This window comes from Oncorhynchus mykiss, chromosome 2 (assembly GCF_013265735.2).
Source record: "Oncorhynchus mykiss isolate Arlee chromosome 2, USDA_OmykA_1.1, whole genome shotgun sequence".
Taxonomy (NCBI): Eukaryota; Metazoa; Chordata; class Actinopteri; order Salmoniformes; family Salmonidae; genus Oncorhynchus; species Oncorhynchus mykiss.
The window spans coordinates 41263600-41286648 of NC_048566.1; the positions used below are offsets into that span (position 1 = coordinate 41263600).

The 23049-nt window shown below is 41.8% G+C and overlaps 1 protein-coding gene across 1 annotated transcript in view; it reads right to left on the bottom strand.

Moving 5' to 3' along the window:
- LOC110489806 (eukaryotic translation initiation factor 3 subunit E) overlaps positions 1–22163 on the bottom strand; it is a 45871-nt gene extending 23708 nt beyond the window's left edge. The window contains exons 1-7 of the mRNA XM_021562732.2: positions 22006–22163; positions 17264–17381; positions 16855–16972; positions 10072–10114; positions 8535–8639; positions 2384–2509; positions 1891–2015 (exon numbers count right to left, since the gene is read on the bottom strand). Coding sequence (XP_021418407.1) covers positions 1891–2015; positions 2384–2509; positions 8535–8639; positions 10072–10114; positions 16855–16972; positions 17264–17381; positions 22006–22095 — 725 coding nt within the window. The 5' untranslated portion in view covers positions 22096–22163. The remainder of the gene's footprint in view (positions 1–1890; positions 2016–2383; positions 2510–8534; positions 8640–10071; positions 10115–16854; positions 16973–17263; positions 17382–22005) is intronic.
- Between the last annotated feature and the right edge of the window lie 886 nt (positions 22164–23049).

A 23049-nucleotide genomic window follows, 5' to 3' on the forward strand; every position in this document is an offset into this window, starting at 1 on the left:
TAACAACCCTCCAGGCAAGCTTCAATGCCATACAACTCTCCTTCCGTGGCCTCCAATTGCTCTTAAAAACAAGTAAAACTAAATGCATGCTCTTCAACCGATCGCTGCCTGCACCTGCCCGCCTGTCCAACATCACTACTCTGGACGGTTCTGACTTAGAATACGTGGACAACTACAAATACCTAGGTGTCTGGTTAGACTGTAAACTCTCCTTCCAGACCCACGTCAAACATCTCCAATCCAAAGTTAAATCTAGAATTGGCTTCCTATTTCGCAACAAAGCATCATTCACTCATGCTGCCAAACATACCCTCGTAAAACTGACCATCCCACCAATCCTCGACTTCGGCGATGTCATTTACAAAATAGCCTCCAATACCCTACTCAACAAATTGGATGCAGTCAATCAGTGCCATCCGTTTTGTCACCAAAGCCCCATATACTACCCACCATTGCGACCTCTACGCTCTCATTGGCTGGCCCTCGCTTCATACTCGTCGCCAAACCCACTGGCTCCATGTCATCTACAAGACCCTGCTAGGTAAAGTCCCCCCCGATCTCAGCTCGCTGGTCACCATAGCATCACCCACCTGTAGCACGCGCTCCAGCAGGTATATCTCTCTGGTCACCCCCAAAACCAATTCTTTCTTTGGCCGCCTCTCCTTCCAGTTCTCTGCTGCCAATGACTGGAACAAACTACAAAAATCTCTGAAACTGGAAACGCTTATCTCCCTCACTAGCTTAAAGCACCAGCTGTCAGAGCAGGTCACAGATTACTGCACCTGTACATAGCCCATCTATAATTTAGCCCAAACAACTACCTCTTTCCCTACTGTATTTATTTTATTTATTTATTTAGCTCCTTTGCACCCCATTATTTTTAGTTCTACTTTGCACATTCTTCCACTGCAAATCTACCATTCCAGTGTTTTACTTGCTATATTGTATTTACTTTGTCACCATGGCCTTTTTTTGCCTTTACCTCCCTTCTCACCTCATTTGCTCACATCGTATATAGACTTGTTTCTACTGTATTATTGACTATGTTGGTTTTACTCCATGTGTAACTCTGTGCTGTTGTATGTGTCGAACTGCTTTGCTTTATCTTGGCCAGGTTGCAATTGTAAATGAGAACTTGTTCTCAACTTGCCAACCTTGTTAAATACATTTATTTTTTAAATTAAATTAAAAACTAAGTAAAACTCAGAACCAGACTTCCATATCTGCTATGTTGTGGTGGCATGTCATACCTTCAGTTGACTACAATCATCGGTTCAATTACACAAACCGGCAATCAGAATGGGGGGATGCATTATAATAGTTTGTGTATACATTTTACACAGTTCTGAGTTTTTCTGATCTGCAATACACATGGACTAACTTGCAGCTTCGAGAGTAAAGAGACCACACAAAAACAAACGGACTGAAACTACTTTTTAAAAAAATACCCCAAGTAGGTTTTTGAAGCAGCCCCCTTCCCAAAGTTAAGAGTAAATGGCTTCCTTTTCAAAATCAAGTTAGTCTAATAAAAACGTGTACTTTCTCCACAGTTAGAAGGACCTGACCCAGGCGGCTGCCAGCTGAACCACTTTTTGTCTCTCCTGGGCCAGGAGCAAACCCTGGGGCCCAAGGTTCAGCCCTCTACTGTGCCTCTTCTTTGGGGAGAATGGAAGGAAATTATCCCTACCAAGGACGACCAGCAGGCCACATTTTAACAATCACCTCTTGGGTCACTCAAGGGTTTAGTGTGGATCAGTGAAGACACTGCGCCTCAGACTGTAGAGATGGCAGCTTCTACAGAGCAATATGTTAAGGAGGGTTAGTCATCAGGTCTAAATGAGCCAACAGTGTTTTACAGAACTCCAGTGTGTCAGAGATGAAAATACTTACTGTGGCTGATACAGGAAGAGCTCAATGATGTTGTCTCTGCCTTTGGGGTGGTTAAAGAAGACGAATAGGGACCAGTGGATCAGCCAGGTCCTCTGCTGAAGAGACTGGAGGGGGGAGCTCACCGACTGGACAGGAGAGAGTTGTCATTATTTACTAGTTCTGATTGAGGTGACAATACAGTATACTTGAAGACAATTAAAAAGTTCAGAGTACTTTAAGAACGTGAGGTCTCAGTTCCCTTTCAAACGTTTTCCTTGTAAGCCAGAGGCCGCACACCTGCATCCTTCCCAGCTATCCATCCAAAAAATACAATTTTAAAAACTAGATCCACATAACTGCCCCATTTCCAGATCCTCTGGAGTCAGGACTGAAATGGGGTGGGGCATCAAGCCGCAACAGCGCTTTGTTGAAACACGAAGCGGTCAATAAGGGAGTCAAATCTACATAAGGGAATCAGAGTGCAGTGTCAAATTCTGAGAAGTGGGGCATTTACATTGTTATCGATAGTCTCCCTCAGGCGGGTGAGGTCTTCCATCGCAGCCTCCCAGTTCTGCATCAGGATCTCAGAGGCCAGCTTCCCCCACAGGGAGTTCAGGGCATTCCTGTCTGTGGCCGGGACCTGGGAAAAGACATGTCATACTTGTTAGAACATAAACAAAGCATCACCTCACACAGCAGCAGAACTCAACCCACCTGCAAAATGACCAGGCACTGGCAGATCTAATCCCGATAAATGCCTCAGTGTACAAACCGTGTGCTCGCACACACGCACGCTCAGGGACAGTCAGTGAAGTAGTGGCTGTTGCCACCGCCGCTTGGCTTTGGCAAGCAAAACTGTTCGGTGGAGTTACTTTTCTTATTTATACTGGATAAACTGATTAAATTATGTCATCCTGAGGGAATGGGACTTGACAGAAAGAGAAATGAATGTTTAGCTTTTTATAAAACCTAATTTGCTGCACTTTGTGATACGATAACTGCTGCATTGCAGATGTTCCGCAATCCTTTCAGATTACCACCCTAACTAGGAGCACATTTGAAGCATATGTGAGCTTCTCCGTACAATGTGCCAAAACATTGTTACTGTTATTTAATTAATGCTGCAACTCTTGAAAAATGTGCAGGGTGGCACACAGCCTTGGGAAGACAACACACATCACTAAAGATGGAGATAGGGCATTTCAGCTTTGGCCCTACTCTGTAGTCAAGAAAGGAATGTGTCATTTAAATTTAGCTCTGCCTAGTTCAAGCTACCACCTTGGTCCCTGTGGTTGTGACGTTTCTGGGGCAGGGTCTGCAGGTCAAAGGTCAGCTTGTCGGTAACATCTCCATACCACAATTACATGGTTCAGATTCTATCTAAAAGGAAATGGTTGAAGAAACCTTGAGTTCACAACTGGGTTCAGATATTAATCCCTTAAAATAACTCAATTGGATATTTAAATTAGCAGTTGCAATTGGAGAGAACATTGAAGATATACACGCAAAATGAGAGTAGATGGAATGGAGGGCACATCTAGCATCTTTGAAGGAAAACTCCATCGCTGTTTCTCAGACCTCCGGTCAATCCCCTCTTGCCTTCAGCCCCTCTCTGAATGGACATTAATGAAGTGTGTATGGTGCTACTACTTCTGGTGGTGGTTTGTGCAACATCTGATAACTTTGATCAACAAGGCTACAAGGAGAAGCATGCAGTAGAGGCAGAGTTACCAAAATGTCTATCACTTGGAGTTCACCAACAGAGGTCCTGCTCCAGCCACAGAAACCTTGATGCACTGTGACCAGCAACAGCCTGGGTTTCTCAACACCATCTGGGAGGTGTTCATAATTTATGCCGAGCCAGGGTAATCCATCTAGATAAATGACAGCGTTTGGATGCTTAATTTGATGGAAAAGGGCATCGAAGACAAATCTGTTAATGCCCTTAAGAAATGTCCCCGATTGGCTATCAAGCTTTTCAAAAAAAGTCCTAACCAGATAAAATGCTTTTCCAAAGTCTATGCCTGGTACATTGCCAGGACACTTAATTTTGTTTAGCTGTACAAACTGCATGTCTTGAGGAATGTTTCAATAACTTCTACAGCTTTTCAAGCATGTTAAAATATAATTGCGATAACCTCCTACCATTAACACAAAAGGAAAACCTCATGTTGAATCATGCCATCTATAGTCTTAATACAACTCTTCCATTATCACAGGCTAAATGTATTGATATATGAAATGATGCTAACAAGAAACAGTTGAAGGGATAGCCATCCTCAAAGTCATGAGTTCCTGTTTAATTTGTTTTTACCTTTAACTAGGCAAGTCAGTTAAGAACAAATTCTTATTTAGAATGACGGCCTACACCGGCAAAACCTGGACCAATTGTGCTTAATCAAAGCTAGGCCTCCACCCTATGGCTCATGGGAACCACCGGCCCACAGTAGCTTATGATAAACACCAAACGCAGTCAGTGACAAGAGTCAACCAGGAAGTGAGGGCGGGTGCCTGCTTTAAGGCCAGAGTGGACTGTGAGACACAAATGATCCATGGATGGAGAAGGAAACCAGCTGGGATCTCTTAGTGATTAAGAAAAACATAATCAAGAAAGGATTAATACATATTTATATTACATACAACAGATAATTTCACCTAAGTGTTGTTTTACAAGGTCAGACATAGCAGTACAGCGTCCCCGAGCAAATTATGGTGCCTTGCTCAAGGGCAAACAGATTTTCAATTCATCGGGTCGGGTATTCGAACGAGCAACCTTCCAGTTAGCGGCCCATCGCTCTAACCGCTAGGTTACCTGCTAGGCTACATGAAGACTATTAGGCTACACAGTAACTTTTCAAATGAACTGTGACATAAAAAGGGTGATCGGTGGAAAAGAATACTGGTAAGGAAAAAACAAGTGGGGAAAGTCAGCAGCAAGGTAGTCTTCCAGAGTAAAACACACAAAGAGGAGCAGAAGCCCATTCATCCACTCACAACAGTAGAGTCCTTTGATCATAAAACAAAACTTGGGACTGCTTTAAATTACTTTTTTTTTTTATATATATAAAAAAAATTAAAAAAGAGACCTCATAAGAAAGATTAAGCATTATAATTTAGGAGAAAAGCCAACCACGGTGCCAATTTAAAGCTTGTTGTTTCATCTGTCAAAAAAAATTATATATATAAAAAAGTTTGTTTTTTCTGCCTTGGAAGTCCCTGCCTGCTAGGTTTGGCCGATCTCCATGTCATTATGGCAGCTTTCTACACACTCCCTGACATTCACTGGTGGCCACGCAACAATAGTTTCAATACCAGGGTTTTTCCAGCAGTTACCTAGAGTTACCATTTGTTGGCGAAAAGAGGCACATTTTCACTTACTGACCAGCAACAATAAATTTACTGTGCTGAAGAGCCGTCGGGACACTCAATCTTTATTCGCAACATCCAATACCTACATTCACTGATGCTATGAATAAGTTGCTCTTTTCGCGCTACGCCACACTGTAACAGAACCCGAGGCCTGGATTTTGCAAGCCTGGCTTCCTCTGTTTAATTGACTGGCTTTCCCACGTTTGATGACTTACGGAGCCTGAATACTTGTGCACATACCATGGGGCAGTCTGAGAAAATGGGAGGTCCACAACAGGGGGGGGGGAAATAGGGCAGCAGGTATGAAGTATAAAGACGGACATGTAGGCATTTTTTGTAAAAAAAAATATATATTTTTTTAAATAAATGAGCCTTTGGATTGTCAAGAGGAGGCAGCGGCTATCTGGTAACAATAACTGCCCTGGCTGAAATTGAAAATGAATGGCTAATGATTTGAGGAGTAAATTCAAAACTGGAAAATAATCTACATAACTTATTTAGACTGAGCTAAAAACCATAAAGAACTGTGCGGAGAGGGAGCGCATCGATTGCATGCTTTTGATGTGTGTGTGGGGGGGGGGGGTTGCTCATGTTTAATCAAGAGCCGCCATCATCTGGTCTTCAATGTCTCTCACTAGCATACTTAAATGTGAGTGCATCACATAGAATCAATCAACAACAAAACAAAAAAAAGAAGAGCCCAACTGCTTTGGGTTAAGAGGGTGTTTCACAGAAAGTAGAGCTCGTTGCTCAGAGTTCCTGCTAAGCCTGTTTATCAGGAGAGGACACCAGCATCACCAATGTGCATGACCAGTCACAGACATCTTCACAACAGAGGGAGAGAGTATCAAATGTCAATTACAATGGGAAACCTAAGTTGGTTGTAATATTTGTCATTCTGATGAACATGTAAAGTGTTGATTTTATTCTTTGCATTTTTTCGAGACTGGCTTTGGCACAAGTCTTTGCTATACCCCAGACCTCAAATGACAGACGCAACCCCCCAAAAATAAAACAATTGAATAAGACTTGGAAAACACTGGTTGTGCTCATTTGGTTGAAGGAATTACAGGACACTGATAGTAGAAACGAAATGGTAAACCCTGGCTTTGGAGTAACAATGGTGAAATCTACCACCAAAAACGTAGGCGAGTTCTATCGTCAAATTTGCAAACAGCTTCACAAAAAACAACATTGGCTTCTGAAAGGGGAAACACAAGGTAATAGTAGTGATGGTGCATGGTCAGTGTGACCATAAAAACATACCTCAGACTAAAAGCACCAACACTGGGTCTGGTGGTTCCTACAGTAGAAATTAACCTCATTGGCCAACAGATTATTTTTTGTTTGGAAATTAGGTTTGACGCCAAGGTTTTCTGAAGAACATTAGGCGACTTAACTCGTTAAAGTCAACGATAGCGCAAAAGGTCAGCCGAGCATTCAGACAATGAGTAGCCCTTAGATGCCACTGGTCCTGGAGAGAGACTAACAAAGGCAGCACTGAAGATCTGGTGGCACCTTCCACTGAGGTCACAGGATGTCCATTCCCAGGACTTATCTAGTGTTACACCACTCTATTGTGACACAAAACACTCCTCTGGCCTCCCCTCTCAGTCAGGTTACCACCTCTCTTGGCCTAAGAGGTTTCCAACTCTTTACAGCAGTGCACACAGTCCTACTGCACCTTTCCCATTCTCTGTGTAGTTCATCTTTCACTGATTTCTGAGGGCAGCGGGAGAGAAGCCACAAACACCAGCGCAATGATCCCTTTGTTTAGAGGAAATAAGATGTACGCATGTGTAACGAGAATACTGCCAGTACTTTCAGTGAACTGTAATTACTATCCACCCCAACCCTATTTGGTATTATCTGATTTCCAAAGCATTTTACTGCTGGTGAAAATGATTTAATCCCTCCTCCATGCACCACGGACTCTCGTATGTTAGCCAAAACAACAAAAAGGAAATACTGTGTATAGCCTCACAGGTTGAGGAACGCAATGGAATTAGCTGCAAAACATTAAAAAACCAGCAATGTTATCAGTTAACCGAAAATACATTTGACCGGTCAAGCTCGGTTTATGGGTTCTTTTTCAGAATTTAGTGGAATTAAATTGGCACCGCATATAAAGTATAGTTAGAGAGGAATATTACCTAGCAGCTCCCCAAACAGCTGGTTGCCGCTTGAAGCAAAATTCAGACCTTTGCATTTAGAATTGTACATTAGAGTGAAAACAGAGTTGAGTCACTTAAACAGCATCGTATTTTCTGTTGGTCACGTCAATTTTACTGTTTGGAACTAATTAACCGGGGTTAGTTAGTAGGCAAAAAAAAATGTACATCCCTAATTCAAACAAGATAGGCCTAAATGAGTGGACTTTGTAAATGTATAGCCTAACTGGTAGGCCAGTTATTTGTTTAGTAAACCTGTTCTCTCAGTCAGTTGATTATTTTTGAGTGTGCCTATTGTATGTACGCATGTACACACTTTTTCAAAGCCCACCAGAACACGTTACGTAACTCATAAGCCTAACAAGGAGTTCTGGCTATCAGTGTTATAAAATCAATAAGTCGTCCACTGCAGCCCGCCCAGCGAGAGGACCAAAGAAAGATTATGAAGTCTGCTGCTGAACACTTGGCACAGTAAAAAAAAAAAAAAAAATCCTACCCTTGTCCTTGAACGTCAACTCATCCTAATACTGAAGACGTGTGGAGAATTGAATGAGGGAATGACGGCAGCTTTTCACATGCAATTAACGGAGGGTGTTCTCTTCCACCTGCTAGCCCTTTGAAAAATTAAAGAACCTGGCCAAACAACCGAGCAGTGAAGTAGGAAATTCAATTTTTCATAACACGAGTCAAGCCAAAAAAGTATACATCAACGGAAACATTGTGTAATTCCAAAAATGCAATGTTAAGTGGATGTATACTGCTCATAATTTATGGCGTTTGACACTGTCCACTGCTGGGGAAAAAAATACAAATCACATGAACAAGTGATTAATGCACAAAATGGGAGTCGTTCCTGAGAAACTAATACTTCTTAATGAAGCTTCAATCATTGTCTGTTTGCCCTTAAAGAGCTTGCTAATATATAGCACTGCCCAGTAGGGTCCATTTGTCAGTGGTCCAGTTATTATTCCAAAAACTACTGATGAAGTTTCAAGGGTACAAATCTGTAATATCAAATAAAGAAAATGTCTCTAGATCTATTAACTTGCTGTGAACATCTAGTATCCAAGGTCGCCAGTTTGATATTTCATAAGAGTACACTGAAATAAGGGGTACTAGACTTACCAGGACACGGAAGAAGTAGAGGTACTCGGCAGCCCCAGAGTAGTTTCCACACTCGTACTGGAACTTGGCATATCTGTACAGAGTGTCCAGGTACTCCTGACGGAACTGGAAGAGAAGAGGGCTGATCAATGGTTTCGTCCGATAACTATTTAGAGCATATACACATGACACCAGCAATTGTTTATGATGACCATATTGTCAGCTTTCTCACAGGCCTCATGTAAGATTAGTCCAAGATGAGAGCCATGGTGTTACATCCAGTCAATGCCAGACCACCCCACAGGGAACAGAATGGCTGAACTAAGGAGGGCAATTCTAGAATCATGTTCGATTTCAGCGCCCATTCTGTTTGATTACCATCACTAATTATTGGGGTCAGCATGTAGCCGAGCAGTTCATATCTGTATTTATTATGGATCCCCATTAGCTGCTGCCTAGACCATTTACACAAGTGGGAGTGTTGCTGGTTCGAATCCCTGCTCAGACAGTAAAATATGGTGCAGAGTGCACGGTCAACCAGAGGTTTGCTGGTAACATCCTTGATACCGTTATCTGCTGCACTTGAGCAATTTCACTGTGTAATTGTGTGTACAAGGAGCTCCATGTCAACATCCCATACGGACTGTCACAACATTACCATACGTAGGCCTATTTACTTTTGTCACCTGTGGCTATTTGGGAAAAGTCTTCAACAACCGACCTGAGCCCTATACTACGGATAAGGTATGAGGAGTCAACTTTGGTCAAGTCTGAGTTCAACTTGAGTTAAGTGGCTAACCTTTTAGCCAAGAAAAATTTCTATGAGTACAAATCCTTCAGAACGAACCTACTCTGGGGCAGGCTAACTCAGAGCCAACTCCATTTATCCTGAATCTAGTGTGAGCCACTAATTGAGGACCAATGAAATCAGATACCCTCGCAAAGAGTCATCCCCATCTTTACGCCGTAACAATGATAAATGTCCATTAGGTGGGTGGGGGCCGGGTACATGTTCATGGGGGGTAGAATATCTCTGAACGGTACACTCCTGCTAACTCAGGACATATCACAGCGTGCTGCCGTCAGTTTGGGAACCGAGGCCAGTCTCAGATGCAGTGTGGCTTTGACAGGCAGTGGTTGCGAGCCACTGCGAAGCGGAGGACCGCCCTTTCCAACAGCCGAGTGGCCTTCGCGCTGCAGAGGTGCATTGAGGACAGAGTGCAGGTCAGCGGGATGCCAGGGTGGGAGGATTCCGGGGGTGGGGGGGGGGGGGGTGGGGGGTCACGCCAAATCTAGACAACCAGCATTTCTGCGGGTAGACCAATGTGTCTCGAGCTGTTCTGTATATTCTTAACAATTCACCACAGACTGTAAAATGTCCACAGATTTTTCTGCAAGCTGTAAAGCCCCTAAAAAAAAAAGTTAACGTTTTGGGAAGTCATTACATGTCTCCCTGCTTGGGCCTTCCCGCCCCCCCTTCCCTAAATAGCAGGTTCACACAGGAGTCATGAGAAACGCAGTTTAGAAGTGAAATGTCAGCAAAGTGGTCCAAACTTACGCTGTGTTTCTCCGCCAGATAGTTAAAAAGGGCCTGTCCATCCCTGAAAGAAAAATTATTTCACAGTTAGTGGCCTTGTTTCATTAGAGTTGGCTGATGCAGGTTGGGTGTTTTGAGCCCCATTCAGATGTACTTTTTCAATTTCTGGAATGTAGCAGGTCTAGAGTTCAGGGCAAATCAAGGGCCTTTCATTTTCAAGCTTTGAGCTGCACCTTTTGGCCTTCAAGAGTCTGACAGGGAAGCAAAAGTACTTTTATTTTGTGTGAACATTCACAGGCTGTTTAAAACATTCATCTTCAACACTGACACCATTAAACTCAGGGGGGGGGGGGGGGGGGGGGGGGGAGAGAGAAATCAATCTGACTTTACAAAACTGGAAATGCAGTCTTATTTAGTCATAATCTATGGTGTTCAAAAACACACTACATGACTATAATTATGTGGAAACATGCTCAACAAACATCTCATTCTAAAATCACAGGCATATATAGGAGTTGGTCCCCCATTTGCTGCTACAACAGCCTCCACTGTTCTGGGAAGGCTTTCCACTTAATGTTCAGCCACAAGAGCATTGGTGAGGTCGGGCACTGATGTTGGGCAATTAGGCCAGTCACACACTTGATGTTCCAATTCATCCCAAAGGTATTTGATGGGGTTGAAGTCCGTGCACTGAGCAGGCCAGTTAAGTTCTTCCACACTGAACTAGACAACCCATTTCTGTATGGACCTGGCTTTTTCCACAGGTGCATTGTCACGCTGAAACAGGAAAGGGTCTTCCCCAAACTTAGAAGCACAGAATCTTCTAGAATGTCAGTATGCTGTAGAGTTAAGAACTCCCTTCACTGAAACTAAGGGGCCTAGCCCGAACCATGTAAAACAGCCCCAGACCATTATACCATATTACTCCTCCAACAAACTTGACAGTTGGCACTAGGCAAGTCGGGCAGGTAGCTAGCTAGCTGTTCTCTTGGCATCCGCCAAACCCAGATTTATCCATCGAACTGCTTAATGGTAAGCGCGATTCATCACTCCAGAGAACGCATTTCCACTGCTCCGGAGTCCAATGCTGGCAAGCTTCACCCACTCCATTCAACGCTTGGTATTGCTCGTGGTGATCTTAGGCTTGTGCGGCTGCTCGGCCATGGAAACCCCTCACGAACAGTTCTTGTGCAGACTTCGAGGCAGTTTGGAACTCAGTAATGAGTGTTGCAACCGAGGACCGACCATTTTTACGCACTACATGCTTCAGCACTTGGCGGTCCTGTTCTGTGAGCCCTACCATTTTGTGGCTGAGCAGTTGTTGCACCTAGACATTTCCACTTCACAATAACAGCACTTAGTTGACCAGGGCAGCTGTAGCAGGGCAGAAATGTAACATCCTTGTTGGAAAGGTGTCATCCTATGATGGTGCCACGTTCAAAGTCACGGAGCTCTTCAGTAAGGCCAGTCTACTGCAAATGTTTGTCTATGGAGATTACATGGCTGTGCATTCGATTTTATACACCTGTCAGCAAAGGGTGGGGTGAACTAGCCGAACCCAGTAATTTGAAGGGGTGCTCAGATATATGTATACACCCCCCACAGAAAGTACTCAGACCCCTTGACACCGTTTCATTACAGCCTTAATCTTAAATACCCCATAATAACAAAGCGAAAACAGGTTGACTTTTTTGCAAAAGTAATTAAAAAAAATAGCTTATTTACATAGGTATTAAGACCCTTTGCTATAAGACTCGAAATTGAGCTCAGGTGCATCCTGTTTCCATTGATCATCCTTGAGATGTTCCTACAAATTGGAGTCTACCTGTGGTATATTCAATTGATTGGCATGATTTGGAAAGGCACACCTGTCTATATAATGTCCCACAGTTGACAGTGCACGTCAGAGCAAAAACCATGAGTTCGAAGGAAATGTCCGTAGAGCTCCGAGACAGGATTGTGTCGAGGCACAAATCTGGGGACGGGTACCAAAAAGTGTCTAACAATGAAGATTCACAAGAACAGTGTCCTCCATTAGGGATGTACCGACATGTTTTAGTCGATACCAATATCCAGTATTTTCCGTGCCCAAAAACACCAATATTAAAAAAGAAAATGTATCCTTATAAGCATTGTAGTGCAGTTAAATAGTTAACACACACAGCGGTCTAAGGCACTGCATTTCAGTGCAAGTGATGTCACTACAGTCCTTGGTTCAAATCCAGCAAGTATCACATCCGGACGTGATTGGGGGTCCCATAGGGCGGCGCACAATTGGCCCAGCATTGTCCGGGTTTGGCCATCGTTGTAAATAAGAATATGTTCTTAACTGACTTGCGTAGTTAAATATTACACAAAAAGTTATTTTGTTGGCATTTACATGTCCGCATTACCAGTAAAACATAATCAAAACCCATTTGTTCGTTCAGTCGTTTCATTCTCAGCCAGGATTTCATCATACATGTGAAACAGTGAAGTTCCAGCTCTGTCTGTGGCCCCTCTTCCTCGGTGCGCATGGTCACCGTGTCAGTTTCTATCTTGTCCAGCGGTGTATGTAACATTTCACGTAAACCCTTTGTCTGCATCGAAGTAGTGGTCCTTGTAGATAGCATTGAGCATGGTGGCAACAGTAAAGAGGCTCAGAGAGAATGACACCGAATCGCTTGTTCACAGCCTTGAGTACTTTTCCAAGTTTATTGCAGACATACTGTGGGGTTATGTTGAGCAGGCATTTCAATGCCATGGCAGGGTATCACTTTGGCTGCAGACCCAGTTGATTAGCTTATTTTGAGTCAGTTTTACAAATGGCGCTTGGAGTGTGTTCATGTTTCAAACAAGTTCTCAAATGCCATTGAAAATGGCAGCAGCAGGATGAGAACCAGCACATTCAAGCATGCGATACGACTTTCCTCAGTATGAAATCTTGTCGACCCACTGTGCTGTCAAACTCAGCTTGCTCATGGTGCTGAAGTCGCTGGTCCAAATGTCAGTCGTGAAGCTAATAGCAATGGCACCCATAGCAAGTAGCTCATGGATGAGTTTCAACAATACTGTGCAACTCCGGTAGGGCAACAGCTGAAAAATAGCGCCAACTTGGTAATGTGCACCGGTGCTCGACCAGTTGGCGAAAGCCACAATCCACAACAGAAAGGTTGAACGTCAAGGGCAAAGAATTCCATTATCTTGGCATTAACGGATTTCGCCTTTGAATTGTCACACTGACATTTTCTTGATCTTTCAAATGACTGCTCGACCCGAATTTGTTTAGTTTTTGGAAGCGTGCGCTTAGTATTTTTCAGCTTTTGTTCTGTGTAGCGCTGTATTTTTTGTGGCGTCATTACATCTACCCGTAGGTACATATAGTTATATAGGTAGGCATGTCAGCTTTCATATCAGTTTTGCACATCGGCGTTAAACTAGACATCGGGACGATGTTGGCATTTTTAGCTAATATCTTCCGATATGCTCACCGATATATGCATCACTAGCCTCCATCGTTCTTAAAATTATAGAAGTTTGGAAGCACCAAGACTATTCCTAGAGCTGGCTGCCCAATCGAAGTAGAAAAGCCTTAGTCAGGGAACTGACCAAGAACCCAATGGTCATTCTGACAGAAGTCCAGTGTTCCTCTGTGCAGATGGGAGAATCTTCCAGGAGGACAACCATCTATGCAGAACTCTACCAATCAGGCCTTCATGGTAGAGTGGCCAGATGGAAGCCACTCCTCAGTAAAAGGCACATGAAAGCCCACTGAGTTTGCCAAAAGGCACCTAAAGGACTTTCAGACCATGAGGAACAAGATTCTCTGGTGTGATGAAACCAAGATTGAAATCTTTGGCCTGAATGTCAAGCATCACATCTGGAGGAAACCTGGCACCATCCCTACAGAGAAGCACGGTGGCAGCATCATGCGGTGGGGATGTTTTTCACCGACAAGGAATGTGAGACTAGTCAGGATCGAGGGAAAGATGAACAGAGAAATATAGGAGATCCTTGATGAAAACCTGCTCCAGAGCACTTTGTCAGCCAGTGATGGTCAAGCAAATAACTGCTGATATCACGGTAATTGACCGTTAATTAACAAACATTTAACATCTTCTGGCTTCCACACAGCTTACAAGCCACTGATGCAGACCTTTGGAACCTCTACAATTTAACAAGTCTTATAAATCCACGTAATTTACCTTACACCTTCACAATAAAGCCATTATGTTATACGGGTCTAAACAAGATGAATAAAATGTATTTCAAAACAGAATAGCATACTCCGATTTGTCCTTATGTTAGGTACTGATCTGGCTGTGCTATATGGCTGTAGGCTACAGTAGATCATTTCAGGCAAGATTCGCTTAGAAGTCCATGGTATTATTTTATAGTATGAGGAATACAATAGAAAGGATATTTTCTCCAAACGATGAAGGAGTGCACACGAGGCTGTTCTGTTATGAGCGGTTAACAAAGAAACAGCTAATCCTATATGCTTAGAGTTATTTATGTAACTTTAGTTATGATAAAGGTTGGGCTATATACACATTTGGCTTGTTAATACATTCTCTGGCTACATGATGCAACTAATTATGATTTGGAAAAAGTTACATAAAAAGGTATGAGCTCTGCCTCTTTTCTTTTCTGTAGGAGCTACACACTTCATCAGTCTCTCATTCATAATTTGACAAGCACTTAATGCCTCGAATTTCCCGACAGCAACCCGTGTAGTCGTATTGCCCACACCCCACCAAAAAAATGTCATGCCGTTTGCAGCCATTGTGGCCTCGGGGTGAACATAATAACAATAATCCCGTTCTCCCTGCTTGCTCCGAAGAACCTCTCATGGACCACTGTCACTGATTGGGTCTTTCTCACAGGCTACAAGTGAAAACAGACACATTGGGGACGTAACTGAACGCGTCCTTATCCAATTGATGTGCTTAATTTTAAGAAGTTATTTGGCCACCTTAGTTGTGATTACAAACCTTAAAAACATGGTGTGCATGTGACTGATTTGAAAAAGTATGCATTGTTTCTTGCCTTAACCTGGGCATCATTCAAAAGTATGTATAATTCACAAGAAAAAGGCTAATATTTTCACCCATCATACTATTTTGATTTAATCTTGTCTATACATATAAATGACTTTCCTAGTTAAAAAGTTTTTTTTTTTTTAATTGTTTGAAATTTGTTTTGATTTAGAATGGACCATTATCGTGCACCCGACTTAAAACAGGGGCAAAAAAAATACATGTCATCTATGCACTTAAATAGCGAACGCTTTTCCTGTGGTTCATTTTCATCCCAGCCAGGTAATACACCTGTTGTAAAGCGAAGTAATGTGCTTAATATTAGGAAAGTTGAGAAATAAATAGGCTTAGCCTATAGAAAGCTGGTGGGATCCTTTTTTATAGAAGCCATCACTGTTTTCTCACAATTGCATAGCCTATAGAAATGTTGAGCAACATGAGCCCTCATGAAGTGTTCGATTAGATGTCAGAGTGATGAGGCAATAGAGTGCCGAGTACCAGGCAATTAGCAAGTTTGGTAGGCTACTAATGACCATCAGCAGCATCAGAGCTTGGAGAAGCGTAATTACTGTGACTAAGCGGTCACATGGAATTTGACTGCCTTCATGACTGCCGGTGTGGTGGTAATATGGTCACCGTAACAGCCCTAGTCTTCACCAAGACCTACCCCAGGTTCTCACATCCACAACTGCCTTGCAAGATACAGGAACAATGGCAAGAAACCCCACATATTCAAATGTAAAGATCTACATTGTGCCTTAAACCCTTTCAAAAGAGACACAGCATTATATTACTAGCACCAACTTTGGGACCAAAAAGAGCAAAGAAGCAAAGGAAATTGAAAAACTCAAGACCCATTGAATTGTTTAATTTCCTTAACCTATCATCAGAAACAAGGCAATAATCCAGAAAGTGAGTGACAGAATTTGGCTAGGCCTAAATTATATTTGCTTCCTGGAGATATTAAGTTGAGGGCAGGCCTCCTATTAAGCATGTTGGCAAACAGTGCACCTAATTTTTTTTAATTTTACCTTTATTTAACTAGGCAAGTCAGTTAAGAACAAATTCTTATTTTCAATGACGGCCTAGTGGGTTAACTGCCTGTTCAGGGGCAGAACGACAGATTTGTACCTTGTCAGCTCGGGGGTTTGAACTTGCAACCTTCCGGTTACTAGTCCAACGCTCTAACCACTAGGCTACCCTGCCGCCCCGATTCGGAATAGAAAATAGCTGTAGCACAAAAAGTTTGAAGTTACATTCACAAGGCTTCAAACTCCCATTACAATGGTCAGTATAAAATGCCTGCTTTGATAAACAAACATGTCTCAAAACCAAACCTTTAATAAACAATTCAAGATTGGCAAGTGGATGAAAAGTGTCATTTGATGTACTGAACTCACTCCTGCCAATAAGCCAAGTAAAGAATGAGGACTTGAATTTAACCAAACTATTTTAATTACGGCAAAGTCAGCGCCATCCTTAACATTCACCGCAGCATTGTGTATCGGTCTCCTCATCTGCTGAGTTAATGTAACCCTAAAGCAACTCCAGGGAAATTGATCCAAAAAGTAGGCATATCTATTTTTTGGATTACCATCTCAATTTAACACCACTTGAACATCATTCATTAAGCCTGCAAAGTCAGACAGCAAGACCACTACTCTGGGAAATCATGAATTGCAAAAAATAAAAAAGGCATTGTCCATGATTGACCATCTATAAAATGCAAACGACAACTCCAAAACCATCCATTGGTTAAATGGTGGGACAGGAGGATCAAACTCACCTGGTTGACTGCATCTGTTTTGTGGTCTCTGGGTCCTCAAACATCTTCACAATGGGCTCCGTCTCACCCTGCAGCTGCTTCAGCTGAGCCACCACAGTGATCCTCTTCTCCTTTAGGGCTTCACATGGACAGAGAGAAACCATTAGAGGCTTTGACCAAGGCAATACCCGGGAGAATACCATTACATGCAACATTAAAGATTTGTGTCTGTTTATGCTAGTTTTTGGAACAGTGTTGTATTAAGCATGACTAAAATGTGAGGGGGATGGTGTGCAATCAGTTTCACCGCCATCTTGTGATTTATTGCTGAAACAGTGTAAACACTGAACAATACATAATCATTATTACTGTACAGCTTTCTTTAACAAAAATGTTAGGAGGTAGACTACGCAGTGTGCAGTCTACTTACTGGCGGGGATCTCTTTCTCAGGGAAGAGGTTTTTGTGAACATCCATGGCAAAGTCCACCATGTTGGTCTCGCTAAGGAGATCCAATTTTCCATGAAGCAGTTCCTTCTCATTGTAGATCTGAAAGTGGAAATAGTTAAAGGGGTAAATGGGGTTATTTTGTCATGTACAGTTTCAAATTCTTAACTTTACCTACCCAGTTAAAGAGAACTGCTGACAACGACAAGTTCAGGAGTTCAGCTACCAAGCTGACTAACAAAGTTAGAAAACGTGTTTAGCTGTAATGGATGCCTGGTTGTTAAAAGGCAGCCACCAGAGGGCCACCCTCATTTTGAAGCAATTCCTGCCCTAGAGGGTAAAATGCTTGTTTTGGTTAAAAGCTACCTGTACATATTCACGAATTGGAGCTGGGAAAGAACGCTGTGGTGATTTCCACACGGAGTGGAGAAACATTAACAAATAGATCACTGTTAGTGTAGCTAGCTAGCATGCTAACCATAGCTAGACATCTTGCTAATCTTATCTAGCTAGCTAACATTATCGGTTGCTCGTTTAAAAAAAAAAAACACTTAAAAAAAAAAAAATGTTAACTACACCGTATTCAAAAGATTAACCAGCTGTCTAGGCTGAAATCTTTGCCACAGATGGAAACTAGCATCTTTGACTTCACCATCAATTGTGATTCTCTTGGCCTCTTCAATAAGAGACATGCATTTTTTTTTTACATTACACTGCACACGGTGCAACCTTTGGTAGGTAGGTTGCAGGACAGCAGATCAAAATCAGCTCATGGTTCTCAAAGGGGAAGTGAACTGATAGGCAACAATGACTGATGCACATCGCAAATACCTTGAGCATCGGACACGAAACACCAATACAGATTTAACAGGCCAACAAAATAGATACAAGTTCCTTGAATTTATTTTGCGGGTGCCTGTTCATTATAGTATAGACACTTGTGGTTTAGCTGCACCAATCAAAGTGGCGAAGCATGTCGTGAAGCAATAGTTTAGTGGTTAAAACCATTCATCTTTTGGCGACCAGGGGAGCAGGGTTGTAAAATGAAATCATATCACGCATTTATAAAATGGTCATATATGTTTGAGGAATGCAGAGCAGCAAAAAAATAAATGGATACTTTACCAAACAAGTTTACACCCCTTATTGCTCCATGGCTAAGGCAGCCAAGTGCATGCTACTTCAAAAAGCATTTTGCTCAGTTGCAACTTGAAGATTAAGAACTTGCAGGTGTTGCTGATTAATAAAAACAATGCCATGCTGGTGGGTGGTAACATTCAAATAAAAGCCAAGATCAGAAAATTAACATGGACTGAAAAATATTAGCATATCATATCATAGGAGAAACACAGAAAAAAAAATCCTATGTCCCCACTTCGGATTTCCCACTTCAAGCCCAAATACATCATACTTTGACTAAAAACAATAACTTCAATTTTAAGAGCTGTCCACACCAAGGACCATAATTATATTATTTTTTGTTATAATAATTCAAATGAACAGGAGAGTTCACACTACAACTACAAAAAGAGTTGAGAACGATAATGATAGCTATCATTTGGATCCACTTTCAGAGCTAATTTTTCCCTGTCCATCCAATGACAAAACAATCAAAAACGGCTTCTATTTTTTTAATTATATTTCACCTTTATTTAACCAGGTAAGCTAGCTGAGAACAAGTTCTCATTTACAACGACCTGCGACCTGGCCAAGATAAAGCATAAAATCGAAGCGTTCTTGGTGCACGAGGCTGCCCGGAGAGGAGATGAAGCAGAGCGCACCGTATGCTTTCCTGAATAACTGAGCATATTTGTGGCCACATTAATTCTAGTACGATTTGGGAGACTGAGCCACAACAAACAGAAGGCCATATTTTCCGATGATAACCCCACCTGTTAACGCCGATACATCCTGACAAAATACACATTATGACTGTCCTGCTAATATGCCTTTCTGGACCTGGTAAACTCTCAAAATATCTAGCTTCTTACTTCAGCTACACATCTCTAGCCTCTCTTCCAGCTGTTTCTGTGTGCGATAGGCTATTCAAGCCTCTCCGCCATTCCTCTTCGTGTGAAATCTCAGGAAAAGCCATAGGATATTTATTTATTTAATTGTTTATACTAAGCCTAACAGCCTTTCTCTTGAGTGAAGGAGGCTTGCCCTTGCTAAATGTAAAATAGTCCTAGGCCAAATGAACTGTCACCATGGTCAGACATGAGCACAGCGAAAAAAAGCCAAACAAATGGACAGTCATTCGAAAAATGGAATTCACTTGCAAACCACGCTTTAGTGGCTAAACTGTTTGCCCCATTACTAAATTTAAATATGAGTTTCTATATAACATGTACATTGAAGTATTATGTGTATTATGTGCAGTGACTAAGAACACACCCTGAAGCACTGAAAAGTCTTGTTAATAGGCCTACAGGATGCATTGATTGATTGGCAGGTGTCCTGCAGAATGATAAATTATCTGCTGTTAGGTTGGACACCTTACATTGCCATAGTTTTGAAGTAATCACACACACAAAAAAAGCAGGCCTAATTTTTGGGCATTTTCACCCTGCCAGCTCCTATTAGTTCTATTGAGTACCAACTCGCCTTCCGAACGTTCTATTCCCAGCCTAATGTTCTACGTCCCAATGCCTGCTTTGCCATTGTTGACAATGGAACCTGCTGGTTGTTAAAATGTAAACAAAAAATTACTTGTGGAACTCTGAGGTTGTCCCATTGTTTCCTATAGGGAAATATATACATGTCTTTCTATTTAGCCAAATATCTTGCAATGTGTATGGATATATTTGGATATTGGATATTTTCAAAATTGTACACCATTTTAAACATGAGAATCTCTTTCTGATTATTTAAGGCTGTGCAGCATACTCCGCTGTCATCAAATGCTAGCAAAAAAATACCTTTTGCCCTTGGAACGCTGAGCTCCCCCCATTGTTTTCCTATGGAAAGGATGCCGGTATATTTCGTTAAATATCTCGCAAAACGTATAATTAGATTTTTTTCTACTTTCTTGCCCTTTGTCCTGTTGTCTGTGCCCAATAACGTTTGTATCATGTATTGTGCTGCTACCATGTTGTGTTGTCATGTGTTGCTGCCTTGCTATGTTGTCTCAGGTCTCTATGTAGTGTTGTCGCTTTTGCCGTGATGTGTTTGGTCCTATTTATAATACCACCCCCATCCGAGCAGGAGGCCTTTTGCAGGCTGTCATGTCATTGAAAATAAGAATTTGTTCTTAACCGACTTGCCTAGTTAAATAAAGGTCAAATAAAGAATGCAGATATAAGCTCACTTGGCACAATCGAGGTGTGGATGTTTAAAGGAGCGCCAAGTCTAGGTCCAATAGGCTTCGAAACAGCTTCTACCCCCAAGCCATAAGATTCCTGTACATCTAGTCAAATGGCTACCCAGACCATTTGCTGTGCACCCCCCACCCCACTTCTACGCTCTGTTATTACCGATGCAGAGTCACTTTAATAACTCTACCTACATGAACATACTACCTCAAATAACCGGTACACCCGTTTCTGTACCCCCCTGTATATAGTCTTGCTATTGTTATTTCACTGATGCTCTTTAATCACGTCTTACTTTTACCTCTTATTCTTAACTGTATTTTTTAAAACTGCATTGTTGGTTAGGGGCTCCTAAGTCAGCATTTCACTGTAAGGTCGACTACATTCGGAGCATGTGACTAATAACATGATGTTTACCTTCTACACGAGTTATTATTTTTCAGTTTAGTCCTAAAAACAGATTGTGGTAATATAAAAAGGGATCCATTTAGGCGTAACGGAATTCTAAACGTCACTCCAGTTAAAACAGACTCCGCGAACGTTCATTTGCTATGAACTCGCGAAAGTGTTCCAGTTTAGCCAACGTTCTTCGCCCATTTTTCAGCATTGGGATTATTTTGACTCGTTCTAGTGTGGATGCTCGCCAAGGTTTATAGCTATGTATAATTTATAGTTATTGGTGTGAATAGCCCTTTATTGACTTCAATCGTTGTGCAACGTCATGGGTAAGCTCTGGGCATCGTGAATTTCTGTTATTGCCTTGTGGTGACATTACTTTAAGGCATATCTAGTGTTTATAGTTAACTAGTCATCAACCTTTCTAGGTAACGTTAACGTTACTAGCTAACTAACAATAAGAGTTAATGCGTTAGCTAGTTGAAAAGGACACTAGTTAAATACATTCTCGAGGCGAGGATCTAGCTAGCATCTAGGAGTCATGTAACTAAGATCTTCATATATATATCTCTCAATGTTGAAAAGTAAAAGCTCAATACATGTAGCAAATGTTTGTTCACTAGACTAGCCAGATAACGTTTAATTTAAGATGCAGCAGCCGACAGTAAACCCGGTTAACGTTTGGCAACTAACTACTGTTAGCCTAGGTTTTAAAATAAAGTTAGCTAACGTTAGCTAGTTTATGTAGCGCGCTGCAGTTAACGCTATGCCATACGTTAATATAAAGCAAACTGACACCCAACAAAGCGTTTACTAGATCACATATATAGCTAACAGAAGAAGCATATGCTAGTTAGCAAGCTAGCTCGTGCTATTGTCTGTGCTGCTGGACCTGAAACAGCGCGAGGCCCCAATTCATGGGCGACTCTTTCACGCACGTGGCATTTACATGGGTTATTTACACACTTCTACCGAAAATCTAGATTGTATGTGCAACCTAACACAACACACGCATTTACCTCTTTGACAGAAAGGAATTCCAGCAAAGGAAAGACGAGATGTCTGTCCAAAAAATGGGCAATTTTGGTGGTGAGGTCGTACTCCGCCATTTTCACTGCGAGAGAAGAGGAAGTAGATTCGAGAACGTGTTACGTAAATGACCAATCAGCGTCACTTTCAGCTTCAGTACCTGCACGGATTGGCCATATTGATAACAATTCTACTATTTTAATGAGCATAACGACGATTATGACCATGTCTAATTATACTGTACATTATCTGACCTGGCGGTTCCAACAAAGCGAATTGGAGGCATATTGGTAGCATTCAAGATTAATTGTAGCGTTCAAGATTCACATTCAAGATGTTTTTTTTTTCTTAGACAGTTTTGTAGACAAGATAAAACAAATGAGTGGATTAAGTAGCCTTCAACTGATAAAACAAATGTCCAACACTGATAAAGTACCTCGCGGGTCAGTGCAAACACTGTCTCACAATTTTCAAGTCCTAATTTAGTCTATTTATTTTGAATTGTTCCTGATAATGGCATGTGCATGAAAGCATTTTCTCCTAATTGGACCTTGCAATCAGCGTATTATTAAGTCATCCCTTTGGCAACCAATTTGTTAATATTGCTTCACTTTTGTTGTGAGTGTACAACTCCTTCTCTTGTGACTCGCAGGGCTGTCTCATGAAGATGTTGTATAATGTGGTCTGTTCATATGGAAATGTGTATTCAGCTTTTCTCCTGCATAGGCCCACTCAAAAGAAAGCATGACTATGTAGTAAACCATTCAAGACTACCATCATTTCACTGTAGTGTTGATACAATGAAACATTTCATTTATGAAGAGAGAGTTCTTTGCCAAGTGAAAACATTGGGCCTCCCCAGAACCCAACCGGTATTTCTCCAACAGAGAAGTATCTAATAGAGTTCACCAAGCTCAAAGACTGACTCTTCACAAGGAAATAAAGCACATGGGAAAACACAGAGATTCAAATAAACATAGACATGATTAAATAATAATAATAATAAGGCAAATTAAACATTTTGTTTTTCTGTC